Source organism: Manis javanica, chromosome 10, assembly GCF_040802235.1.
Source record: "Manis javanica isolate MJ-LG chromosome 10, MJ_LKY, whole genome shotgun sequence".
In the NCBI taxonomy this organism is placed as follows: Eukaryota; Metazoa; Chordata; class Mammalia; order Pholidota; family Manidae; genus Manis; species Manis javanica.
The window spans coordinates 93,899,466-93,919,836 of record NC_133165.1 but is presented as its reverse complement, the minus strand read 5'-3'; the positions used below and the strand labels follow the sequence as shown (position 1 = coordinate 93,919,836).

Genomic DNA, 20,371 nt, shown 5'->3' with positions numbered 1-20,371 from the left:
ATTTAGCAATCAAACCAAATGTAACTGGAATATAACTTTTATATGAGGATTTTAAAGTTGGTCTCTTGGGTCAGAGTACTTTGTACTTTGTGAAAATACAATGGCAGGCAGGTGCTGAGCCTGCTAAAACCTTTAAACTGAACAGCAGTAAAGTGGATGGCAGTTTATAAAGCACCTATGACATAACTACACAAGGCTTACTACTTGAAAATTAGTAATTAGAACACAAAACCCAACTAGGAACAGTGATATGAACCACAGTGGTACACCTTTAGACTAGAATCTAGGAAGACAGAAAATAAATCCATGGGGAGAGTGATGGCAGCACCTATCTAGTGAGCAACTCCTTTTAACACAGTTACTTCCACTAGTAAGGCTCATAAATGAGAAAACAGGAAAACTGTTACTGTGGAATGCCAGACAAGTTTTCACTTGGACAAACTGGTGGTCAGTTATGTTTAAAAAAATAAAACAAGATAAGTTGTTTCCATTTTTATTTGATGTTTCAAATATAAAAAAATGTCAAGATTCTTACACCAATTATCTCAAACGAAACCATGCGAAGCAATTTAAGTGTATACAACAATCATCCCTCCCTTCAGTTTTGCTGCTTTATACAATTGTGTGATCGACAGAAAATTGAATGGCACTTGCCTGGTTGGAAATTTTCACTTGTTCACAAACAAAACCAAACCACCGAACATGCAGGATAGTGCTGTCGCATCTGCAAGTCAATTTACAAACTAGTTATCTTCATTTTAGGAGGCACATGGGACAAAAGTTTAGCTGCGCAATTTTATCCAACTATTCCACAGAAAGCACAAGAGTCCCAACTCTCTAAACTTTGGAGGGTTGAGATAGTAGACACTGTTTGTTAGATTGAGCTGTGAAGACTGAAAATGGAGGCTTTCTCTCTTAAAGAAATCTGCTTAGGACCTTTCTTGTAATTGTTAAGACTGGGTTCCAAAATAATGAAGACCTACCTGTGTGAAATTTAATGTGTGACAACCATGAAGTATTCTGTCGTGTTACACGAGTTTTTGCTAGTTGCATAGACTGAAGACAGTTAGTTGGTTTGCTAAATGGCACTGAAGAAAATCCTGACCCTGGTGGCACTACTTAGTCCAAATGTTTCTGACCAAAGAAAATCATGACATTTTCTAGGCTCACTTTCAGGAGATGGTTGATATTAATACTGTACATATTTTACATGTCAGATACATAGTTCAATACTTTATATAAAATAAGTTCATGCATTATTACCTCTAATACCATGTACAAGATAACCCCCCACCACCCCCATACTTGTGACAGCATTTCAGGTGGATGCAGTCTTATATACAAAAATCCAGTTTCTCTGTATGTTAAGTATATAATTTAAAGACATTGTATAGAGATTACTGAGAAAAATTTTAGTCCAAGATTGATAGAAAGTTTGTCAATCTGTGGGATTTAAAATGTTTCCTTAGAAAAAAAAAAAAAAAACACCTGGAATACATAAACTCTGTATAAAGAAAAATACAAAAATTCTGGATAATCATGTTTGATCACATTACACAATTTAGAATGTCATTGGTTAAGTTTTTAAAAATTTTACCCCTTTGACAGCATTAATTTGTGAACTAAGTATTTAGTTCAGCTGCATTTATGGTACAAGATTTCATTTTCAAAACTGGCACCAATTTTCCTTAAATGTAACAGCACTGTATTTTTAGCAGCATTATATTTTTCAAAGGTTGACCATCTGTAGAACAAATGTATAACTACTTATTTTTCTACTTTATACTCACCAGTTACAATATTTACAAGTCTAGTGTCTACATACAAGATGACGTTTCGCTCATTCCCCACCCAGCCACATCTTGCTTTTCCTCCCACCTCATTTTGGACTTGATTGGGCAAAGTACAGGAGTTTCAGATAAGGTGTGTTTAGATGGAATTCTTGATTTTAAGTGAGTTTTAAGAATAAGACAAAATAATTCTTAGTTCAGGTATGTTCCAGTGCCCCAAAAGTTTCTTATAAATAGTACCTATTGACGACTTATAAATGATGAGACATTCTAAGGGGCCCCAACAATCTACGTAACAGCTGAACAGGAAGAAGGCCACTTTATTCAATTTTAATGTAGTGACTGGCTGGCATTTGAGGTTAGACCCCAATTCTGTGGTTACTGGTAAACCAAAAAGTTAGTGAAGAGGTGTTGCTAAATTCAAAAACTGAAAATGTATTTTCATTGAGGGAATTATGGTTCTCAAGTATTCTGTGTGAAGCGAGATTATGGATGAAGGGAATTGGCAACTGAAACTGAGCATGCTCACTTAAATCCCATGAATATAGTTTTCATGGTAAGATGTATTTACTACCTGCATTTTGCATACAATACACCTCCTTAAAAATCACCAACTCATAAAGAGTTAAACTTTGTGTTAAAGGACTTATAGGGGAACTGGCCAGCTTGGGTAGCTAGTGACATACCAGTTATGAAAATTGAGACATATGTTGACAAATCCTGAAAATGGCAGAGAAGTCCTCTGTCAAAATAGCTATTGGGCCATACAGAAATAGCCTAAATCTGGAATTTATGAATAAAAATTGTGATCCTATGAAGCAAGTTTTCAGATCAATAGACAATATCAAGATTTTTGTAAATTCCCACAATACATGCTGTGAATGAGAAAACAATTTGGGGTTGGGGCGGGGAATCTGCCCACAAGTTGATATAAGAAAAACTAGACTGGCATCAAATGGACAAAAAATAAAATAAAAAAAAAAAACACCAAAAAATGCTATGGGAGAAAAATGACAAACAAAATAACACAGAAGGGGTGAGGAGCACAGTTAAGGCATCTAAAAAAAATTCTACATGGCTTTGGCTTATTAAAGTATTTTACACTTAAAAAATAAAAAGATTTGAAAGCATCTGAAGAACATGCAAATTGTTTGAAAACCCTGCATGGCAAATTCAGACAGTTTGCAAGCATCATTCAGATGTTTGCCAAGGAAAATAGAGAAATCTCTCCCCATGAGATTGCACATGGTGAGAGGTCCTCCCAATTCTCTCTATCTTACACTAGATGGCAACCCAGAGGTCTGTGCAGCAGTTACAAACAAGGTGGTGGTATCTGGAAGGGAAGGGACTGTGGAATTTCCATTGGCTGGAGAACAGCCCAGCTTTAGTTTTTCTAGATACTCCGCATGTACAGGCTTGTGACACTGGAGAACTTTGATGGCATCTTCTACTTTGAACCACTCTCTCTTCCTTCCTAGAAAACAGTATGACTTTGGTTACTATACAGTAAAGTCAATCATAAAAGGTAAGCCATAACAATGCCCCTCACTCCTCCCCCACAAATGATCGTTGTTTGGGGAATGGCTTAGACAAAAATATGTTGGGGGGAAATGTTGAGATAATTCAATATATATATCTCCTCTAAAAAAAGATAACAAAAAATAATTTAAGGTGTAAACTACTTTTAAGTATGTAGTATTTTAATTAAGATGAACCAGATAGCAAAAGGAAAGGGAACTTACCTATATTAACAGAATCTTCCCAATCTTCTAATATTTCGGTGACAGTAAGAACATAAACATAAGTTCTATGCTTTCGGTCTTGATTCTGCTTAAATATAAAAAGCAAAGCATTTTGTAATAATAATAATAAGGGAGAAATGTGGGATTCACATATAAATCAAGTATAAAAATCAAACGAATAATCATATTTGACCTGATTGTTTATAGTTCATGATGTGTGATCAAAACCAAAAGTTTCTGTGATATGACTGCCCTTGCACTGTTCACCATGTAAGAACTTTTTCACAACTTGTTTACCATGTAAGAACTTGTTCATTATGCTTCAGAAGATTGGAGACTGTTGAGAATTAGGCTTGGGGTTGATTAATGATTGTGCATTGAGTCCCCTATACAGAATTTTATTGTTGTTAACAACCATTTGATCAATAAATATGAGAGATGCCCTCTCAAAAAAAAAAAAAATTCTTTTCTAGCAAGCTCCATATCCAAAGTGTTATAAGATGTTAAGACAAATATGTGGCAAGAAACTACATTCCCAGTCTGAAGACCCTAGGGATAACATAGTTCCTGATCAGAACTAATAAACTGAGCAAGTGAAAAAAAAAAAGCAAAGCATTTTAATCTACAGGAGGTGGCCAATAAACGTTTTTGAAAAAATACAGTAGTGGTATACCATGACATTTAAATAGTATTTGTAAAGCACTTAGTACTATTACCTTCCTATGTTATATAAGATTTATAATGTGAGTTTTCTTCAAAAATCCTGTCAGCATTATTGACAATTGTGCTATTTGTACTGTGGCTACTCTGAACTACAGAAAACCCTCAATGGTTTTCAGTTTAACCAGGAGATGGTGCTATTCAACTGAGTAAAGCAAGTGCTTAATTCTAGAAAAGTTTGAATACCTTTAGAACTTAACAATTAACTGTATTCTGGGAGTCAATTCCACCAAGTGCTGTACGATCATAATTTTTCTGAATTCCTGTAATAAGTCTTTAAAAATAAAATTTATATGGTTCTACCAAAAGAACCCTTAAATAGTAACCTAAGAAGTCACAATGTGTCTGGGTCTGTATTTTGGCTGAAAATATATTTGATAATAGCTTGGGCCTCATGACCTGGTTCTCTTTTTCCCCTACTTCCATATAATACCTGTCACTTCCCAATTTCCACCCACAAATTCCATTCTGCCTTCAGTAATAACAGATTATGTAAAAGAGAATTCTATCCTTTTAGCATCTATTTTGTGTACCTAAGTTTTGTAACCTCCTTTGTATCAGTTCTCTAAGGATAAAGTCATTCTTTGTATCATTTAATGTTGGGTGCTGAAGGCAAGGGGTACATTTCCAGATAATAAGCACAAGAGACCTAAGCCCTTAGGTAATATTGAGGATATTGTGCCTCCTAAAAAGTCCATACTTAAACAACACAGTGAACCCAAGAGTAGATCTTTTATCAGCTCCACTGTATTATCATATAAAGCAACTGATATGATAATAAAGCTGTGTAACATTGATGATAGATGAAAGTTAACTACCTTTACTTCCCTTCCTCTTACTGCTTATAGACTTACATCCCTATTGACAGTTTTAGAGAAATTTCTAGTTAAGGCTATTGCCAGATTATGTGGATGGCTAGAAAGGAATTTTTAATATTTTAATCAGGAGGAACTGATAGTTTTAGAGAAATGTCTAGTTCAGGCTATTGCCAGATTATATGGATGATTAAAAAGGAATTTTTAATTCTTTAATCAGCAAGGCAAGGATTACTTCTATAACTCACCTCAAATATGCCCAGGAGTCTGCCTAATTTTCCCTTGACTCCAGCCTATTAAAAAAAGAGGAAATGTAAAACTTTGATCTTTTCATAACAAAATTTATATGAAAGTTATTTTCTGGCTATTTCAATTTTTAGATCTAAACATAATAGGCCTTCCCATACCAAGCCTGCTTCTGTGAAGTTTTTTTGGGCTGTGGCAAGATTCACGACATAAGGTTTGCTATAAAACAGTTTGATTGGTACCACATACCACTTCTGATTGATCAGATTTATTATCAATTTCAAAGAATTGGCAAGAAATGACCAAAACTTAGACTTTCTACCATTTGGGACAAACTTAATGAATGAAAAAGCAGAGTTTTCTATATGAGCTGATAAAGTAAATAATCTTTCTTAAGGGTCTTTCTCCTTTTTTCCACGTGGCTCGGGAGGTGTAATTCTTTCTATATGCTACCCTTCTGTTGCACAGTCCTCATTACTTTCACCTGTTACTTAACAGACTGGCTGGAACTTCAGTGTGTACCTCATTCAAATCCACACTGCCAACCAACAGACTGGCGCCTCCTCTATCTAGAATGTGTTCTTCCCCCAGGAAGCTGCTCATCCTTCAAGACCCAGCTCTGTGAAACTTTTCAAGCTACATACCAAGACCCAATGAGAGCTTTAGCATTCACTTCCCACTTACATTCTAATTGCTTTTCAATAACTATTTACAGCATTAAACCTGTGCCATTTTGCCAAGTTCTAACATTAACTGTAAAGACAGGCAGGCTGTGTGTACTTTTGTTCTTGTGTATGCACATTTTATTGAACTTTAAGATAAAAGCAGTGAAATGTAAGTAATTTGCTTCTTACTCGTTTGGGAAAGAATTACAGCACATGATTAATGTCTCCGTGCAGTACTAACTCTACTCTGGGGCAGGGCCATCATGTTATGTATAGATCACTGATCAGACTTACTATTTTATGTAATTGCATGTTTTACAATTCTGGGGGGACCTCCACATTGATTTTAGCTCTTATTTTACTAGGCAGAAGGTTATTTGCTTATCAAAATACTAGCATAGCACATGTCAAAAATGTTGAATGAAAGACAACAAAAAAAGCATCCATGTGACCTGTTTTATCTTCTCCTTCAGTGTACGTAGCAAAGTGCCTTGTTTGTGAACCTCACACAGAACACCGTCCTGTAAAAATCCCAAAATACAGTGTGTGTGTGTGTGTGACTGCAAGGAAACAAGCTACTAGTTATCTCACCTCTTCATAAACCTCCCTCACAGCAGCGCCGCCAGGCTCCTCCTCTGGCTCCATTCCTCCTCCTGGGACAATCCACTGGTCTGGGTACCGACTGCTACTCACCAACAGCACCTGCAAGGCCAGCCACCAATGAGTACTCCCAGCCTGGGAAGCACTAGATACAAGCAACATTCCCAAACCTTTACCAGGCTAACCCATCTTAAAATTTCACTGAAATTATTGGGTACATTGTACAACAAGAGGCAGTTGTCAGCCTCTGTAAACACATCTTTCTGAACTCAGAATTCAACAACATATCTCATTACTAAATCATTCTATACCTAATGAAGTCATGTCAGTTACTAGATTAAGTTAGTAAAGCTTTCCAACTTCTTGGATATTAACAAAAGATAAAAGCAGAGAATTGTTTTACTAGCCCCAGCACAGTATGCACTGAGGTTTGTGGTCACATATGTTATTTTTAGTTACAGAATATTCTTATTCCTCCAAATTTAAGGGTATGTGTCCTAAGGCAGGTCACCCTGTTCCTTCACCTATAAAATGTAAGGATACTTAGAAGATAACAGATGCTGTGAGAAAGTATAGGGGAATTCATGTAAAGCTAATGCTTGGCACGTAAGACAGCTTATTTTTACACTCACAATTAAGAGGAGAGAGGCACCCTTTATATTCCAAGCCTATATAAATGAACAAAAGCCATTCCATGTTGATAACTGGCAGGTATAATTTATGATCTAGAAGAGGTTAGCAAGCAATGATTCACTGCCTGTTTTTGTGCAGTATGTGAGCTAAAAGTGGTTTTTATATTTTTTAATTGTATGAAATTCAAGTTGCAGTGTTCATAAATAATATTTTATGAGAATCCAGTCACATTCACTTTTTACATGGTAACTATTATGGCTGCTTTTGTGCTACAACAGTAGACCTGGCTGCTGGGACAGAGACTGCATGGCCCATAAGGCCTAAAACATTATCTGGCCCTTTACTGGAAAAGTCTGCAGACCTGGATCAAACACAGCATTAAGCCTGAAATGTGCACACTTTTAAAAAACAAACTATACTGTATTATCGAAAAGCATCCTAGAGGTCCAGTATTTAATAGCACCTGAAACAATGAACAATTATTCCATATTCATCTTATAAGTGAAAATCTGTGGGCTAGGTTTGGTTGAAATTCACCCAAGTTAAAAAAAAAAAGGTTCTGATAAATAACCCGAGTGACATTTATGAAGGTAATAGGTGTCTTAACCAACTGGAACAAAAATGCTTCCAAAATTATCTTAGTATATTGCCTTCAAGTAAACGCAAACAGTCCTTACTAGATAAATTAATCAATGTAGAGCAAAGTTTAATCTCCAATGTCTACTGTGTTTTTGCTGTGCATGCCAGCAGTTCTATCTGCCCAGCTCCCTCCCTCCCTATTGCCAGAGGAACTGCTGGCCCTTCAGAGTTCATAGCCTACTTGAGGAAGCTGCCAGGGCTCAATATTCCCCAACTGGAAAGTTCCAGACTGACAGTCAGTAGTTCAGCAATGCCCATCTTTTCCCCAAACCTCTAAAACATTGAGTTGGAATATAAGGAAACCCTTATTCAGGCACATAAATCTCTTGGTTTGAAAAAAAGAGGCACACCTTTGCCTGTGCATGCACCATCACCATAGAACAGTGATCAATTAATGCTCATGGGGGTCTGAGCATGATTTCTCTTGTTGTTGGTCTGGATGGGACTATTGCTCCCACTAGCAAATCCAGAGAAAGCACTGTAAATTAACACAATGGTTGACAAAACCTTAGCTAAAATACTAGTGGCTGATGTTGAGGGTGCCACGAAGTCCAAACACTGCCAAGTTTGGTGATATGAAATATAAGACAGCCTTAAATTGATTTATTTTTTAAAGTATTAGCAAATAGTGCCTACTTATATCAAAATTAGGAGCTAAAAAGCGAGAATAAGCAAGTCCACCAAGAACTGGAAAAGAGGTTTGCAACAGTACAGATGATGACAAAGATGTGTTTCATTCTTTGACATACCCAATGATGGATTAATGATCTACCTTTCAGTGCACCCATTTTCCTCTGTAAAAAGCAACTATACCTGTAGGATTGTTGTGTTGACAAGTATTAAGTATATTTGACCTTGGCCAGCACTCACTGTTGGCTATTACTAGTTTTTCTGCTTTCCCTCTGAGTTTAATCAGCTGACCAAAAATTAGGTTTGATCCCCAGATTGTTAGTTGTATTGGTTTTTTCATTACTGAGTTAATGATGAAATGAGGGCAGAAAGGAATTATAAAAAAGACTGCAAAGATTCATTAAAGATGAGTTATATCAAATTAAACATGGATAATTACTACTAAAGACTAGAAAAAGGAAATAAAGTCGAGAAAAGGCCTGCAGGAATCTGTAAGTTCACTTTAAACAAAGTGGAACTGCAAATCAGATTTCACCATTGTATTTTATTCAAAAGAGGGCTTACCCAAGGATATATGATATTTAAAGGCTTTGGCCCTAATATCAAGACAGATAAAAATAATTAAGTTTTTAAGTTAAAACAGAAATGTTTAAAAGTACAAAAGCACTGTATCTTGACCCAAGGGAAAAGTAAACAGTAATTACTGGTCCTAACCGGAGAGCTGATTACCAGGTGCGGTTTCAGGATAACACAGCTTCTATTGCCTGGATGAAATTCTTAACTACACAATTCAATGCTCTCTAAGCAACTTCCTTGATTACCTTCATAATGGGACAGGATAGTTCAGGTGGCTAGGCACCAGAAAAATACATTCTCATTTTTTTAAACAGGGTATTTCAAAACCACCAATATTCATAATGTTTGAGTCCTGAAAAAATGAAATTCAGTACCACGTTATCTCTGTCAAAAACTATTATGCTCCCATTTGTCCAAGATAGTTTTTAAGAACTAAATTACATATGGTCAATAATGTAAAAAAAACTTCAGTAAAGCTTCCGATTTAAAACCAAATTATTTATCCACAGGACATATTAACATAATGACTAAACTTCTCCCCCAAAGTCAGTGACATGGAATCCCTGCCAAGGTTCAGTATCTCCTTTCATAAACTACTTTTTAGAAAGCCTTATGAAGAGATTTGTGTTTTGGACAAATAATTTAGCTGAAACAAAGAACTTACTATACAAGAGTCTCTTGACATTCCAAAATGATTAAATTTGATCAAACCATTAACATCAACTGTATATTTCCAAAAAATTATCAATTTAAATAAGTAATACTTGTGGCATAGAAACGATCAGCATCTGAACTATTAGCCTAAGAGATGTGATCATCAGCCTTTGGGTGGTAGCACAGATTTGAAGACTAGTGTGTTTCATTAAGTACTTGCCTACTCATCTTGCGTACTTCACTTGGAGTTCAAATGAGATCAAGGCCAGGCTGGAGTGGGGAGAAATAAGGGGAAGGATGGTAGTTGAGAAAGAGCAAGAACTGAGGGATAAACTCCACAGGCAAGAGTTAATAGAACTATGGCACAAGTGTGCCAGGGTAGAAGAAATGAATCTGAATAGCATAAGCAGAGACAGACATTAGAACCCCTCCTACACACTGGAATCTAAACCTATAGAACCACATCACAAAGCTATTATTTAATTACCACCTCCCTCCCACTCCCCCCTACCAGCCATTTAAATATTTCAGTAATATCCCCAATCTACCAGATCTGTATGTAATACAGCTTTAGTATGGTAACATAATCTAAAAATGGTTTTACTTAAGTAGAAAAGACAGGCTATAAAAATTCAGTGAGACAATGCACCAGTGAGACAATTCAGCTGACAGAGCATCCACACATGATCATTTTGTAAGTTTTAAATTCCTTTTCAACTACTTTTCTGGGTATATTAGATTATGTGTATGCAACACGATGACAGTCTATCACATGAGTGACAATAAGACAGATCACTGTTGAGAAGTCATTTCTCACACTTGTCTTTCTCTTAGATACCTAATGTTTCAAGCATGTGGAATAGCAACAGTGTAGTGGTAGTGGTCCGTTTGGAACCAGCCCTGAGTCTTTTCAGACAAAGATTTGCCTTTGGATTGGAATGATCTACAATACAAATTCTATATCGTACACCACCCAAGTCCTCCTCACTGGGGATGTGTAAGAAAGAGCATGTAAACTGCTCAAGGTCTATGCAATGCAGGTTTGCCACCAGAGGCTTGAGGTACGTGGGATTCTTAGTCTGGTACACCAAGTGGCCCCCAGTTGCACTTTGTGTTTCAGCTGTTACCCTGATAAAACTGTTTTTGGTCATGTTCCTCTGAAATGACTCATCACTACAAATTACTATATCTTTCCCAGAAAAGACGAAGCTATCCAGAGACCCTCTCAAGTGATCCCTAAAATCTAAGAATGAAGTTTTATTTTGACAAGTGTAGCTATTTAGAAATTGTTTTGGGGTTTTTGTTCACACTATCCATATCATGAACCAGGATAGCATGAATGGTCAAAACTACCTCTACCATCATTAACTATTTCACAGGCTAACAAGTCCAGCAGTGTATGTATCAGGAATACCCACTATGCACACATAAGTTTTAAAAGATTATGAGTCACAACAATGGCTACTGTGTCTACTAACCAGCTACCTACTGCTATTAAGCAAATTAGTGCTGCTTTTTTGAACTACAGAGGCATAGTTAGGAGAAGAAATAACAGCTCATTTTGTAAAAAATGTGTTTAACCCAATTATATTACCAATTTTCCTCAACTTTTGATGGCATAATATCATGATAAACCTTAAATTGAAAATATCCTAAGTCAAAAATGCATTTAATACTCATAACCTACCAATCATAGCTTAGCTTAGTCTACCTTAAACATGCTCAGAACACTTCTATTAGCCTACAGTTAGATAAGGTCATCTAACACAAAGCCTATTTTATAATATAGTGTATCTCATGTAGTACACTGAACACTGTTATGGAAAGTAAAAAACAGAGGTTGAATGGGTGTAGAACGGTTGTTCATGTATTGGTCATTTACCTTCCTAATTACGTCAGAGTATTGTACTGCATATGGCTAACCCAGGAAGAGATCAAAATTAAAAATCTTCAGTACAATTTTCACATATATTACTTTCATATCATTGTAAAATTAAGTTGAACCATCATGAGTTGGGACTGTATATGGGATTGACAGGTGCATTCCAACAATGGTAAAGTAAGTTGGGTTGATCATGACTTTTCTCCAAGCATGTCATTGTTTTGAAGTGATGGGGTAAGCTTTCACACAATTAGAGAAAGCCTGGGAGGTATTCCAGGTCCTTAAGAATAAACAGATAAAAATTCTATAGAAATGTCTTCCCTTGAAGGAAGGGGCTGGTGAGTGACCTAAGAAACCTTTAGGTCTGGGAGAGCTGGAGGCACAAGGACATTTCCCTGTATTTAGAAAAGGCTACTTTTGGATAGTCACTTAATTTTGATTAAGTGGTCTCCATCTGAAGCAAGTATCTTCAAGGGCTTAAATAAATACCTGAGGAAGTACAACACCCAGAGCGTATACCCTGAGAAAGGTGGACTGACTGCCTGTTGATTCAAAGAGCAAAAATGCCAGCAGAGATTTAACTACTAATATTTCTTATTTAGATGTGTTTTTGTTTATTAAAGCTCCATAGGTTTTGAGACTACTTTTCTCACCACATGTCAGCTTTAGTGCATGATTTTGTAAACTCAGAGATTCCAGGAATATACATTCAGCATTTAGCAGATTACCTGTAGAATGCAGCCCCTGGTCAGGGAGCTTCAAAGCTCATTACAGTAGTAAGTCCAAATGGAAGAGCAGGGGTCATTTCTGGAGACTATTTTTGCCAATGTTTCTCAGACACAACTGTGCCCCGATTCCTCTCAGGATCGAGCCACTTCTATTTCTCCCTGTAGCACATTCTATCCTATTTTGCTGCCATGACATTCTCAAGCTTGAATACATCTAAAATCTAAATGTTCCTTGTTCAAAACAAAAATAATTCCTTTTTCGCCTAGCAACTTCTTAGCCTTACATTTAAAGTGCTCTATGTTTTTCAACGATTACTTTGTCTATGCTATCCTGTGCTGCAGCCCCACCAGACCACAGTCCCATGTCTTGCTCTATTTGTGATGCTTGGTCCTTCCTTTCCCACTCACGGAAATCCAACTCCTAATGACTCATATTGCCTCATCACCTGGAGCACTGATGGCACCGTTCCGTTCCCTTCCCTTCCCTTCCCATCAGTGGCTTTTCTAACCTGCTACAGAGTATGTTCTTAGGAGCTGATGCTTTTCATCTTTGCACCCGTTTCAATCATATATGCAAATATGTTCAATGGAATCTGGTTTTCATTACCTTTTGTGAATGTACTGTCCTCTGATTTCACTGTACAGGCACAGTATCCTGGCTACTGGATGGGAACACTTATCTGCTGAACCTGAATGGTTCCCCATAGAAACGACTAGCTGTAGAGAGGATCAAATGAACATGAGATTTAGAAATAAAGGACCTGGGATCAAAAACATCTGCCAGCTTCTGTGACCTTTGGACAAGTTAACTCTGCTGCCCAATTTCTTCCTATGTAAATGCTAATGCTTATTATTTACCACACAGGATAGAGAAAGATAAAATGGGAAAAAATATAAAGCCACCCCCAAAAGAATAAAGACTGTTCTTAGAACAATGTTCTCTCCTACAGTAACGTGTTCTAATGTAAGGGCCACTGAGACATTCCTTCAGTACAGGGAGAACCAGATGGGAACAGTGCATAGTTTTTTGGAGTCAAACAACAATTGCTATTTCAATTTATACTTAAAGCATAAATTTAAATCTCCCAACCAGGATCTAGAGGTGTACTAGAGGAAAACATTTCTTGCCTATTAGCTAAAAAGTTGGGTTCAGGCTGGTTTATAGCCTATCCTTATAAGCCTAAAGTGGCTGTGCATCTTAAGAGAATTCCAGAGCTTTCCTGGCAGAATTTTCTCTAACAAACTAATTAACTTGGTTTCTCAACCTACAGGTTGTCAGATGAGCAAAGTTTTACATGACCTATTTCTCTAATAAATTCTCCAAATCTTGCTCCTTATATTTCATTTTATCCAATGGCACTAGTGTCCTGACTCAACTACAGACTAGGAACTTAGCATTTATTACAACAGAAACAATTTCCAAGCACAAAAATAACTGATTTATCTGCTAAAGTAATTTATGAAGCTCTCCTCAGACTTTGCATTACCATTCATATAATACAGATCATTTCAATTTCCTCCCATTTCCCGTATTTTCCCCTGGGAACTTAGGTTTTTACAAAGCCTGAATTCCAAGTTCATGTTATGGCAAGACTTCAAAGTCACCGCTTTCAGAAAATCTTCCAAGCTCAGCTTCAAAAATCCCACCCATTCAGCAAATAGTGTGCACCCAATTGCTATGGGCTGGGCCCTGTGCCAAGAGCCCAGCATCAGGAGCAGTCACTGAATCCTGAATTCGACTCTACCACTTCCTAATTATGTCATTTGGGCAACGAACTTACCCTCTATAACTGTCTTCTCACCTATAAACCAGCACTAAGAGGATTAAAAGAGCAAACTTACAGGTCTTCTGACAGTGCTCCATACATTTTAAGCACTCAACATTTAAGATTATGATTACATAACGGTGAGCAAATAAGACTAGATACTTGACCAGATTATCTTGATCAGTTTTGGCAGTCAGAGTCTTTTATATTCAGTGTACTTTGTCCTAAGGTGGCCCCTTCCCTCAAGGACCTTCTAATCTTTTTTAAAATAGAATGCACTCAATGCTTGTTGACTGTTACTTTGTAAACGTTGAAAACCTTTCCCTCCTACTTTCTAGCTCTCCCAAATAGTTCCAGCTCAACAGATACAGACCAATTTGCTCTGACAACTTCGGAATTCAGGTTTAAACTTAAAGGCTCCCAACTGAGCATTTATTAGCACTAAAGGACCTGGTTTCTTAAAAAAAAAAAAACAAAAACAAAAACAAAAGCAAAAGAAGAATTTGAAGAGCACCATTTTGAAGAACTTTGATTTTTGTTAGCATAATAAGAACTAAATCATTGAGTGTGCACTATGTCCTACTCATCCTAACTACAGGGACTGGCAGTAAAGTAGCCATTAAATTTCCGTCTCCAGCTTTAGCCTGTTATTTTATTGGACACGGTTGGCTATGGAAGCAGACCTCACAATGTTAATTTTTTCCTTGTCTAATCATTTTAGGAATGGCAGTGCGAAAAGATTTTCATCAGCTACCAATCAACTTACTCCCTTAAGTTTGTATTACATCTAAAAGTTAGCTATTTTTAAATTAAATAAACTGAAGTAAAAACTGCTCTCCACGCAAACCTCCAGGGCCCTACTATCAACTCAATGCACATGGGTAAATTACAGATTGAATGCTTGCTCTTACAACAAGGACTGCTCCTGTCGAGATGTCACATCAAACACAGCAAAGAAAAGGAGCTTTGATAAGTAAATATGCTGACAGATTACTGTCTGAAAATGGCAACCTTGCCCAGCTCTATTCCATCTTCTCCCTTTTCTGGTGCTTTTCTACATCTTTCACTAACCATCTTTCTGAGTCAGAACTTTTTAAAAGAGACCCTTTTTTTTTTAAAATCAAGAAAAATCAGGTATAATTATTCCAAGTGCTTTTGAGTTAAAGGATCCGCTTAAAAGTGGAATTGACAGAACTGGATCGAATAGGTTTTTGTTGTAAAGCACGAGGACTGTTCTGGCTATTCCACAAACATGCCTAGATTTAATCCTAAACCGCAAACTGCTGTAACACGGAAGGAGAATGTAAAAGGCAGAAGGGCTTGGACTGCAACACTCACGCCATTTCCACCCCGTTAGCACTCAAGGTTTCTGTGGCTTTACGCTCAATTCGCATGTTAAGATGGTGACTCCCGATAGGCGCGACCTGTACGACCCGAACCTTCCCGGGGGCCAGGAGGCGTCTCGGTCTCCCGTCCTCACGACGGCCCAGGGGAGAACGCAGGGCTGGGCGAGCCCCTTTGTCTCCCCTCCATCAGCCCAGAGACAGGAAGGAAGGAGGGGGGGAAGGGAGGAAGGGGGCTAAACCCCCAGCCCTGCGGCCGGACAAGGGTCCGGCGAGAGCAAGGAACCCGCCCGGCGGGATGCGCCGGGCCCCCTCACCTCGTCCTCCTGCTCGCTCCGGAAGCACAGGCACGCCGCCCGCTTCTTGAAGCCCTCGCGGTCATAGGTCCGCGTCTGGTTGGGCTTGAACTTCATCATAGAGGCGGGCTCTCGCTGCCGCTGCTGCTCCGGCCGCCGCCACTCCGCCGGGGAGTGGGGGCGCGGGCGCGGGCGGGTCCGGGCGAGGCGAGGTGGCGAGGTCGGTCAGTCCCGGAGCCGGGGGCCGCTCGGACGCGGGGCAGGGCGCGCGCTCCGGTCACTGGAGTCCCGGTGCCGGGGAGGAAACGCCGTCTGTGGCCCGGCGCCCTCCGCTCTCCATGGAGCCCGCCACCCGCTCGCCTCCGCTCCCTGCTGCCGCTGCCGCCGCCGCCGCCACCGCAGGGGAGAGAGGCTCGAGGCTCGAGGATCGCGCCACGAGGACACAGTTGTGTGAACTCGCACACACTAGGCAGCAGCGGCGCGACGGCTCCGCACCACCCCCTCCGCCCTATTTAAGAGGGGCGGCCCCTCCCGCCCCGCCCCCTACGCCCCGCCCCGCCCCGCGCGCTCCTTGGCGCCTGCGTGCCTGACGGCTGCGGCGCGCGGGAGGGAAGGCGGGGAGGCGGGGCGGGGCCTCGGCCGCCGGAGGCGCGGGCGGCTGGAGGGCGGGGGCCGAGCCCAGCCCTGGCTGGCGGAACCCCGCCAATGGGCCTTTGAATGGGAAGAGGCAGGCCCCCGCTCCCTCCTTGTTGACCAGTATGCGACTTTCCCCACGCGACCTAAATACCCTTTCGGTGAGGGGGCACCCGACCGCAGCAGAGTTGTCCCCTGGCAGGAAATGCCGGGGGTGCCTCACAGCGATTGCAGTCTCCGCAGGGGCTGTGTAGACACTTCCCGAGCTGGCCCGTGGAGTGCGCAGAGAGGAGAGTGAAGGCCTGGAAAGGTGAAGACGTTCGTTAAGAGGATTTCTTTTTTGTTTGTTTGTTTGTTTACCAGAGGAAAGAGGGCGAATTTCCTTTCTAAAAAATATGGGTGGGTGGGTGGGGGTGTCTTTCAAGAGTCAATCCAAGCTTAAACATTTCTCTGAAGCTTTGCATAATATCTCCCGTTTTGTCCCACCCTCCAAGATATGTTCTCTAATATCGGTAATGGTAATATTTACTAAGAGTTTTTCATGTGTATCTTATGCTAAGTAACCAAGCACGACACTGGGCACAACATTTAAATATAATGGGATTTCTGCTATCTGGGAATTCGGGCCAACATTTACATTTCAGAGCGTCATACAAGGGCTGAGATGGGAGCCAGGAGGCCTGGTCTTGAGGAAGCCAACCATTCCATCCTGCCCTTCCTTGGAGAGGCCAGGCTGCTCGGGGCCAGGCACATATAACTGGTTTTTGTTCCTGGAGGGCCCAGAAACCAGCCCTCACCCTTCCAGGATCTTAGCACCTGAGAGCACAGAATCAAGTATTAAACAATCACACAAGTACGTGTAAAAGTACAAATGTGATAAGGTTGAAGGCGGTAGAGGATTTCACAGGAAGACATGACCAGGTCTGCCAGTCAAAAGGCTTCCTGAGGCAGCAGGGCACCACTGAGGGCTTTAGGAGGAGGAGGGGCTCAGTAGCCCCAGGCCTGGTGAACTTTCAGTGCTGAAGGACCTGGGACTGACACAGAGTAAAGTAGAAGGGGCAAGGTAGAAATGGAAGAAAAAGACCAGTGTAGCTGGCAGGGGTAGAGTGGGGTGGGTGGGTGGGTGGGAGACTGGCTTCCACCTCTGGTCCTGAGGCTGTGAGGCCTGACCATTCAGAGCTGGGGGCCTTGGGGAGCTCAGAGCAGGGCACTGGTCTTTGTGTTCTAGACTTACCTTCTTAAGCCAGAGCCTAGCAGATCCGAGTGTACAATGGGTTAATATTAAATGACATTTTACCAAGGCACAATTGTAAATGTTATCAAGCCTATGCAGAGACATTTTCTTAGCCTTAGCTTTCTTATAGAAGCCACTTGAAGTTTATTTCCAAATTTACAAACAAGGACAGACACATCCAGCTAGAAACTTATGGCTAATATGGGAATATTATTTTTAGATAATTGGTTCAAATTGATAAAGTGATTTATCTTACTTCATCTTTCTAAATGACAAAGAAGATGAAGATACCCTGCTTAAAACTCTAAAGTTCTGGCTTCTAGTTGGTGTTCAATAAATACTAATTGATTGAATAAATACTAGTTGATTGAATGTTGAATCACTCAAAGCTTTCCCATTTAGTAATTACATGAGGTTGGGCAAGAATTAGAATTAATTGAGGAGGAAAAGAGGGAGATGCCTAAGTTGAGATGCCTAGAGCCAACTCACTGCTCAGAGGAAAAGCAGCAGTCCAAAACTAGTGAGCATAAGCATGGGGCCGCTAGTTTCATGTTGTAGACCATTGATTGATTTGGTTGAGATATCTTGAGTTCAGGTCTCACTTGTATCAATTTCTATGTAGCTATTCTCACCTCTCGAGTAGGTATAGTATGATTTCTACTATCTTGTACAAGAACACACTGGGTCTGAAAGTGCTTTAAAACTATAAAGCCTCTGACAACAATACAAGATGTTATTAACAAGGGAATTTTCCCTGGAGATCCCCTCTCTTCCTTCCACAAGGAGTAGAGGAATAAGAGAGAGCAGAGTGCCAGGTTCTTGGAGAGGGCTGTGAATTTTCACACCCTGAGGGAGTGGTCTGAATTTCAAAGGAATTCTGTAATAAGTAATTTAAAGTGAAGAGTGCTTTGATAATATAAATCACCCCTCCCCACCCCCACACATACACATTCTTTCATTAGCTTGTTTATTTATTTGTTTGCAATTATTTGAGAAAGACCTAACAGAAAAAGAAACATGTGTAACTGAAATGAGAAATAGAGAAAGGCCAAATCACAATTCTAGGTCTGCATTTTTCTGTGTCTGTTCCTCAGCATTAGGGTGCACACCCCAGCCCAAAGCTCCCTGCTTAGTATTGTCTAACATGTATTATGCATCTAAAATTCTCTTAAGCCTTGTTCAAAGCTTAGATCGTATCCAGCCAGGTCACAGTTGAGATAGAAGCAAGCTTGTTTTTCCTCTGCAGGGCCAGTAAGAACTGGGCTACACCGGCCAGTTCCCTTGGGGATCAGAGTCCAATTTCAGGTTAATCTCTGTTTAGTTCACTTAGGACAGTATTGTCTTACCTAGAACTTGGTATACGCTGAGCCATTTCTTGTCCTATTTTCAAATATTTGAACCATCAGAGAGGGAAACAGTTTAACACCGACTGTATAAGGCATGTCTTTTCCCTGGGTCGGTTTAACAATGTAGTAGAGTATCTGGGAGGCAGTTGGGGTAGGGGTGCAGTGCAGGAAGTTTGTTGCCCTTTCTTATAACTGTCTCACAATGTTACTGTAAAGTCAGTTCCTTCTCTCAATGTAAAACTGCTCATGACAAATAATCCTTCCCTATGTTTTTCAGATGACAGTAATAGCTAGTCTTCACCGAGTGTTAGCCAGGGCTGCATGCTTTTCATGTCATTTGAATGACACCATCATCAGGCCTCTGAGGCAGCTATATTGTCACCACTTTATGGGCAAAGAAACAGGGACAGCATTCTCTCTTTGCAGGCCACATTCTTAATTCGTACACTCTATTACTGTGAGCTTGCCCTGCTTCTTCTGTTATAGTTGACACTTAAACAACATGGGGGTTAGGGGTGCTGACCTAGAAGTCGAAAATCCACATATAACTTTGACTCCCCCAAAACTCAACTACTAATAGCCACCTGTTGACCAGAAGCCTTACTGATAACACAAACAGTAATTAACACCTATTTGTATGTTATGTGCAATATATACTATATACTTACAATAAGGTAACCTAGAGAGAAGAAAATTTTTTAATTGTTGCAAATCTCCAAAAGGTTTTCCAATATATTTACTGAAAGAAATCCATATATAAGTGGACCTATGCAGTTCAAACCCATGCTGTTCAAGTGTCAACTGTATGTGGTAATTATTTTTTACATATTTCATACAAAACACTGAGGTTTCTTTCAATTTTAAGTGAAAAAAGAGCTTTGTGTAAGTTTGGATCAGTAAAAGAAGCTCTTATGATGATAAATGGAAGTGGAAGTCTTGATTACAATTCCTGGTCATCTGAAGTTATTATTTTTTTTAACAAAGACTAGAATGGAATAAGCAGAGTTTGAAAATTAAAAGTCCTTAAATTAAACTAAAGCTTTACGATTAAAACTCCTTAAAAAGATTAATCAACCCAACCAGCATTTCCAAAAGTTTAAAAGCAGATTGGTTTGTCTGTTTATAAACTCTTTCAGTGAAATAAGAAAGGATTTTCAGATTTACAACTCATTTTCTATTTCCTCAATTCCTATTTCCTGCAGAGCAGTTTGTTTTACAACTATCATGTTCATATGCAGTTCTCTGTGGCTGATGAAAATGTTACCCAGGAAGCTGAGCTTCTCCCTCCCTTGTTTTATCATTCAGGGAAAGGTGCATGCCACTTGGTTATCTCCTCTGCAAAGGCAATGACTTGACATTTTCACCGACTTCTGCAAGACAGTATTTTGAACTGCTTCATTTGGAGGTGGCTGTTTTTGCTACATAACAATTCT

General features: G+C 39.6%; 1 protein-coding gene across 4 annotated transcripts; it reads right to left on the bottom strand.

Moving 5' to 3' along the window:
* Positions 1-477: 477 nt before the first annotated feature.
* NUDT4 (nudix hydrolase 4) lies at positions 478-16,235 on the bottom strand. Of its 4 annotated transcripts, none has more exons than XM_017673896.3 (5): positions 15,747-16,235; positions 6,570-6,680; positions 5,316-5,360; positions 3,533-3,620; positions 478-3,264 (listed from the first exon to the last, which is right to left on the bottom strand). In XM_017673896.3, the coding sequence occupies exons 1-5, from the start codon at positions 15,843-15,845 to the stop codon at positions 3,062-3,064; spliced, it is 546 nt and encodes a 181-aa protein (XP_017529385.1). In that variant the 5' UTR covers positions 15,846-16,235; the 3' UTR covers positions 478-3,061. The 4 variants fall into 4 exon arrangements, with proteins under 4 accessions (XP_017529385.1, XP_017529386.1, XP_036878974.1 ...); XM_017673897.3 differs by having other exon boundaries at positions 3,533-3,617; positions 15,747-16,233; XM_037023079.2 differs by lacking the exon at positions 15,747-16,235 and adding an exon at positions 9,931-10,151.
* Between the last annotated feature and the right edge of the window lie 4,136 nt (positions 16,236-20,371).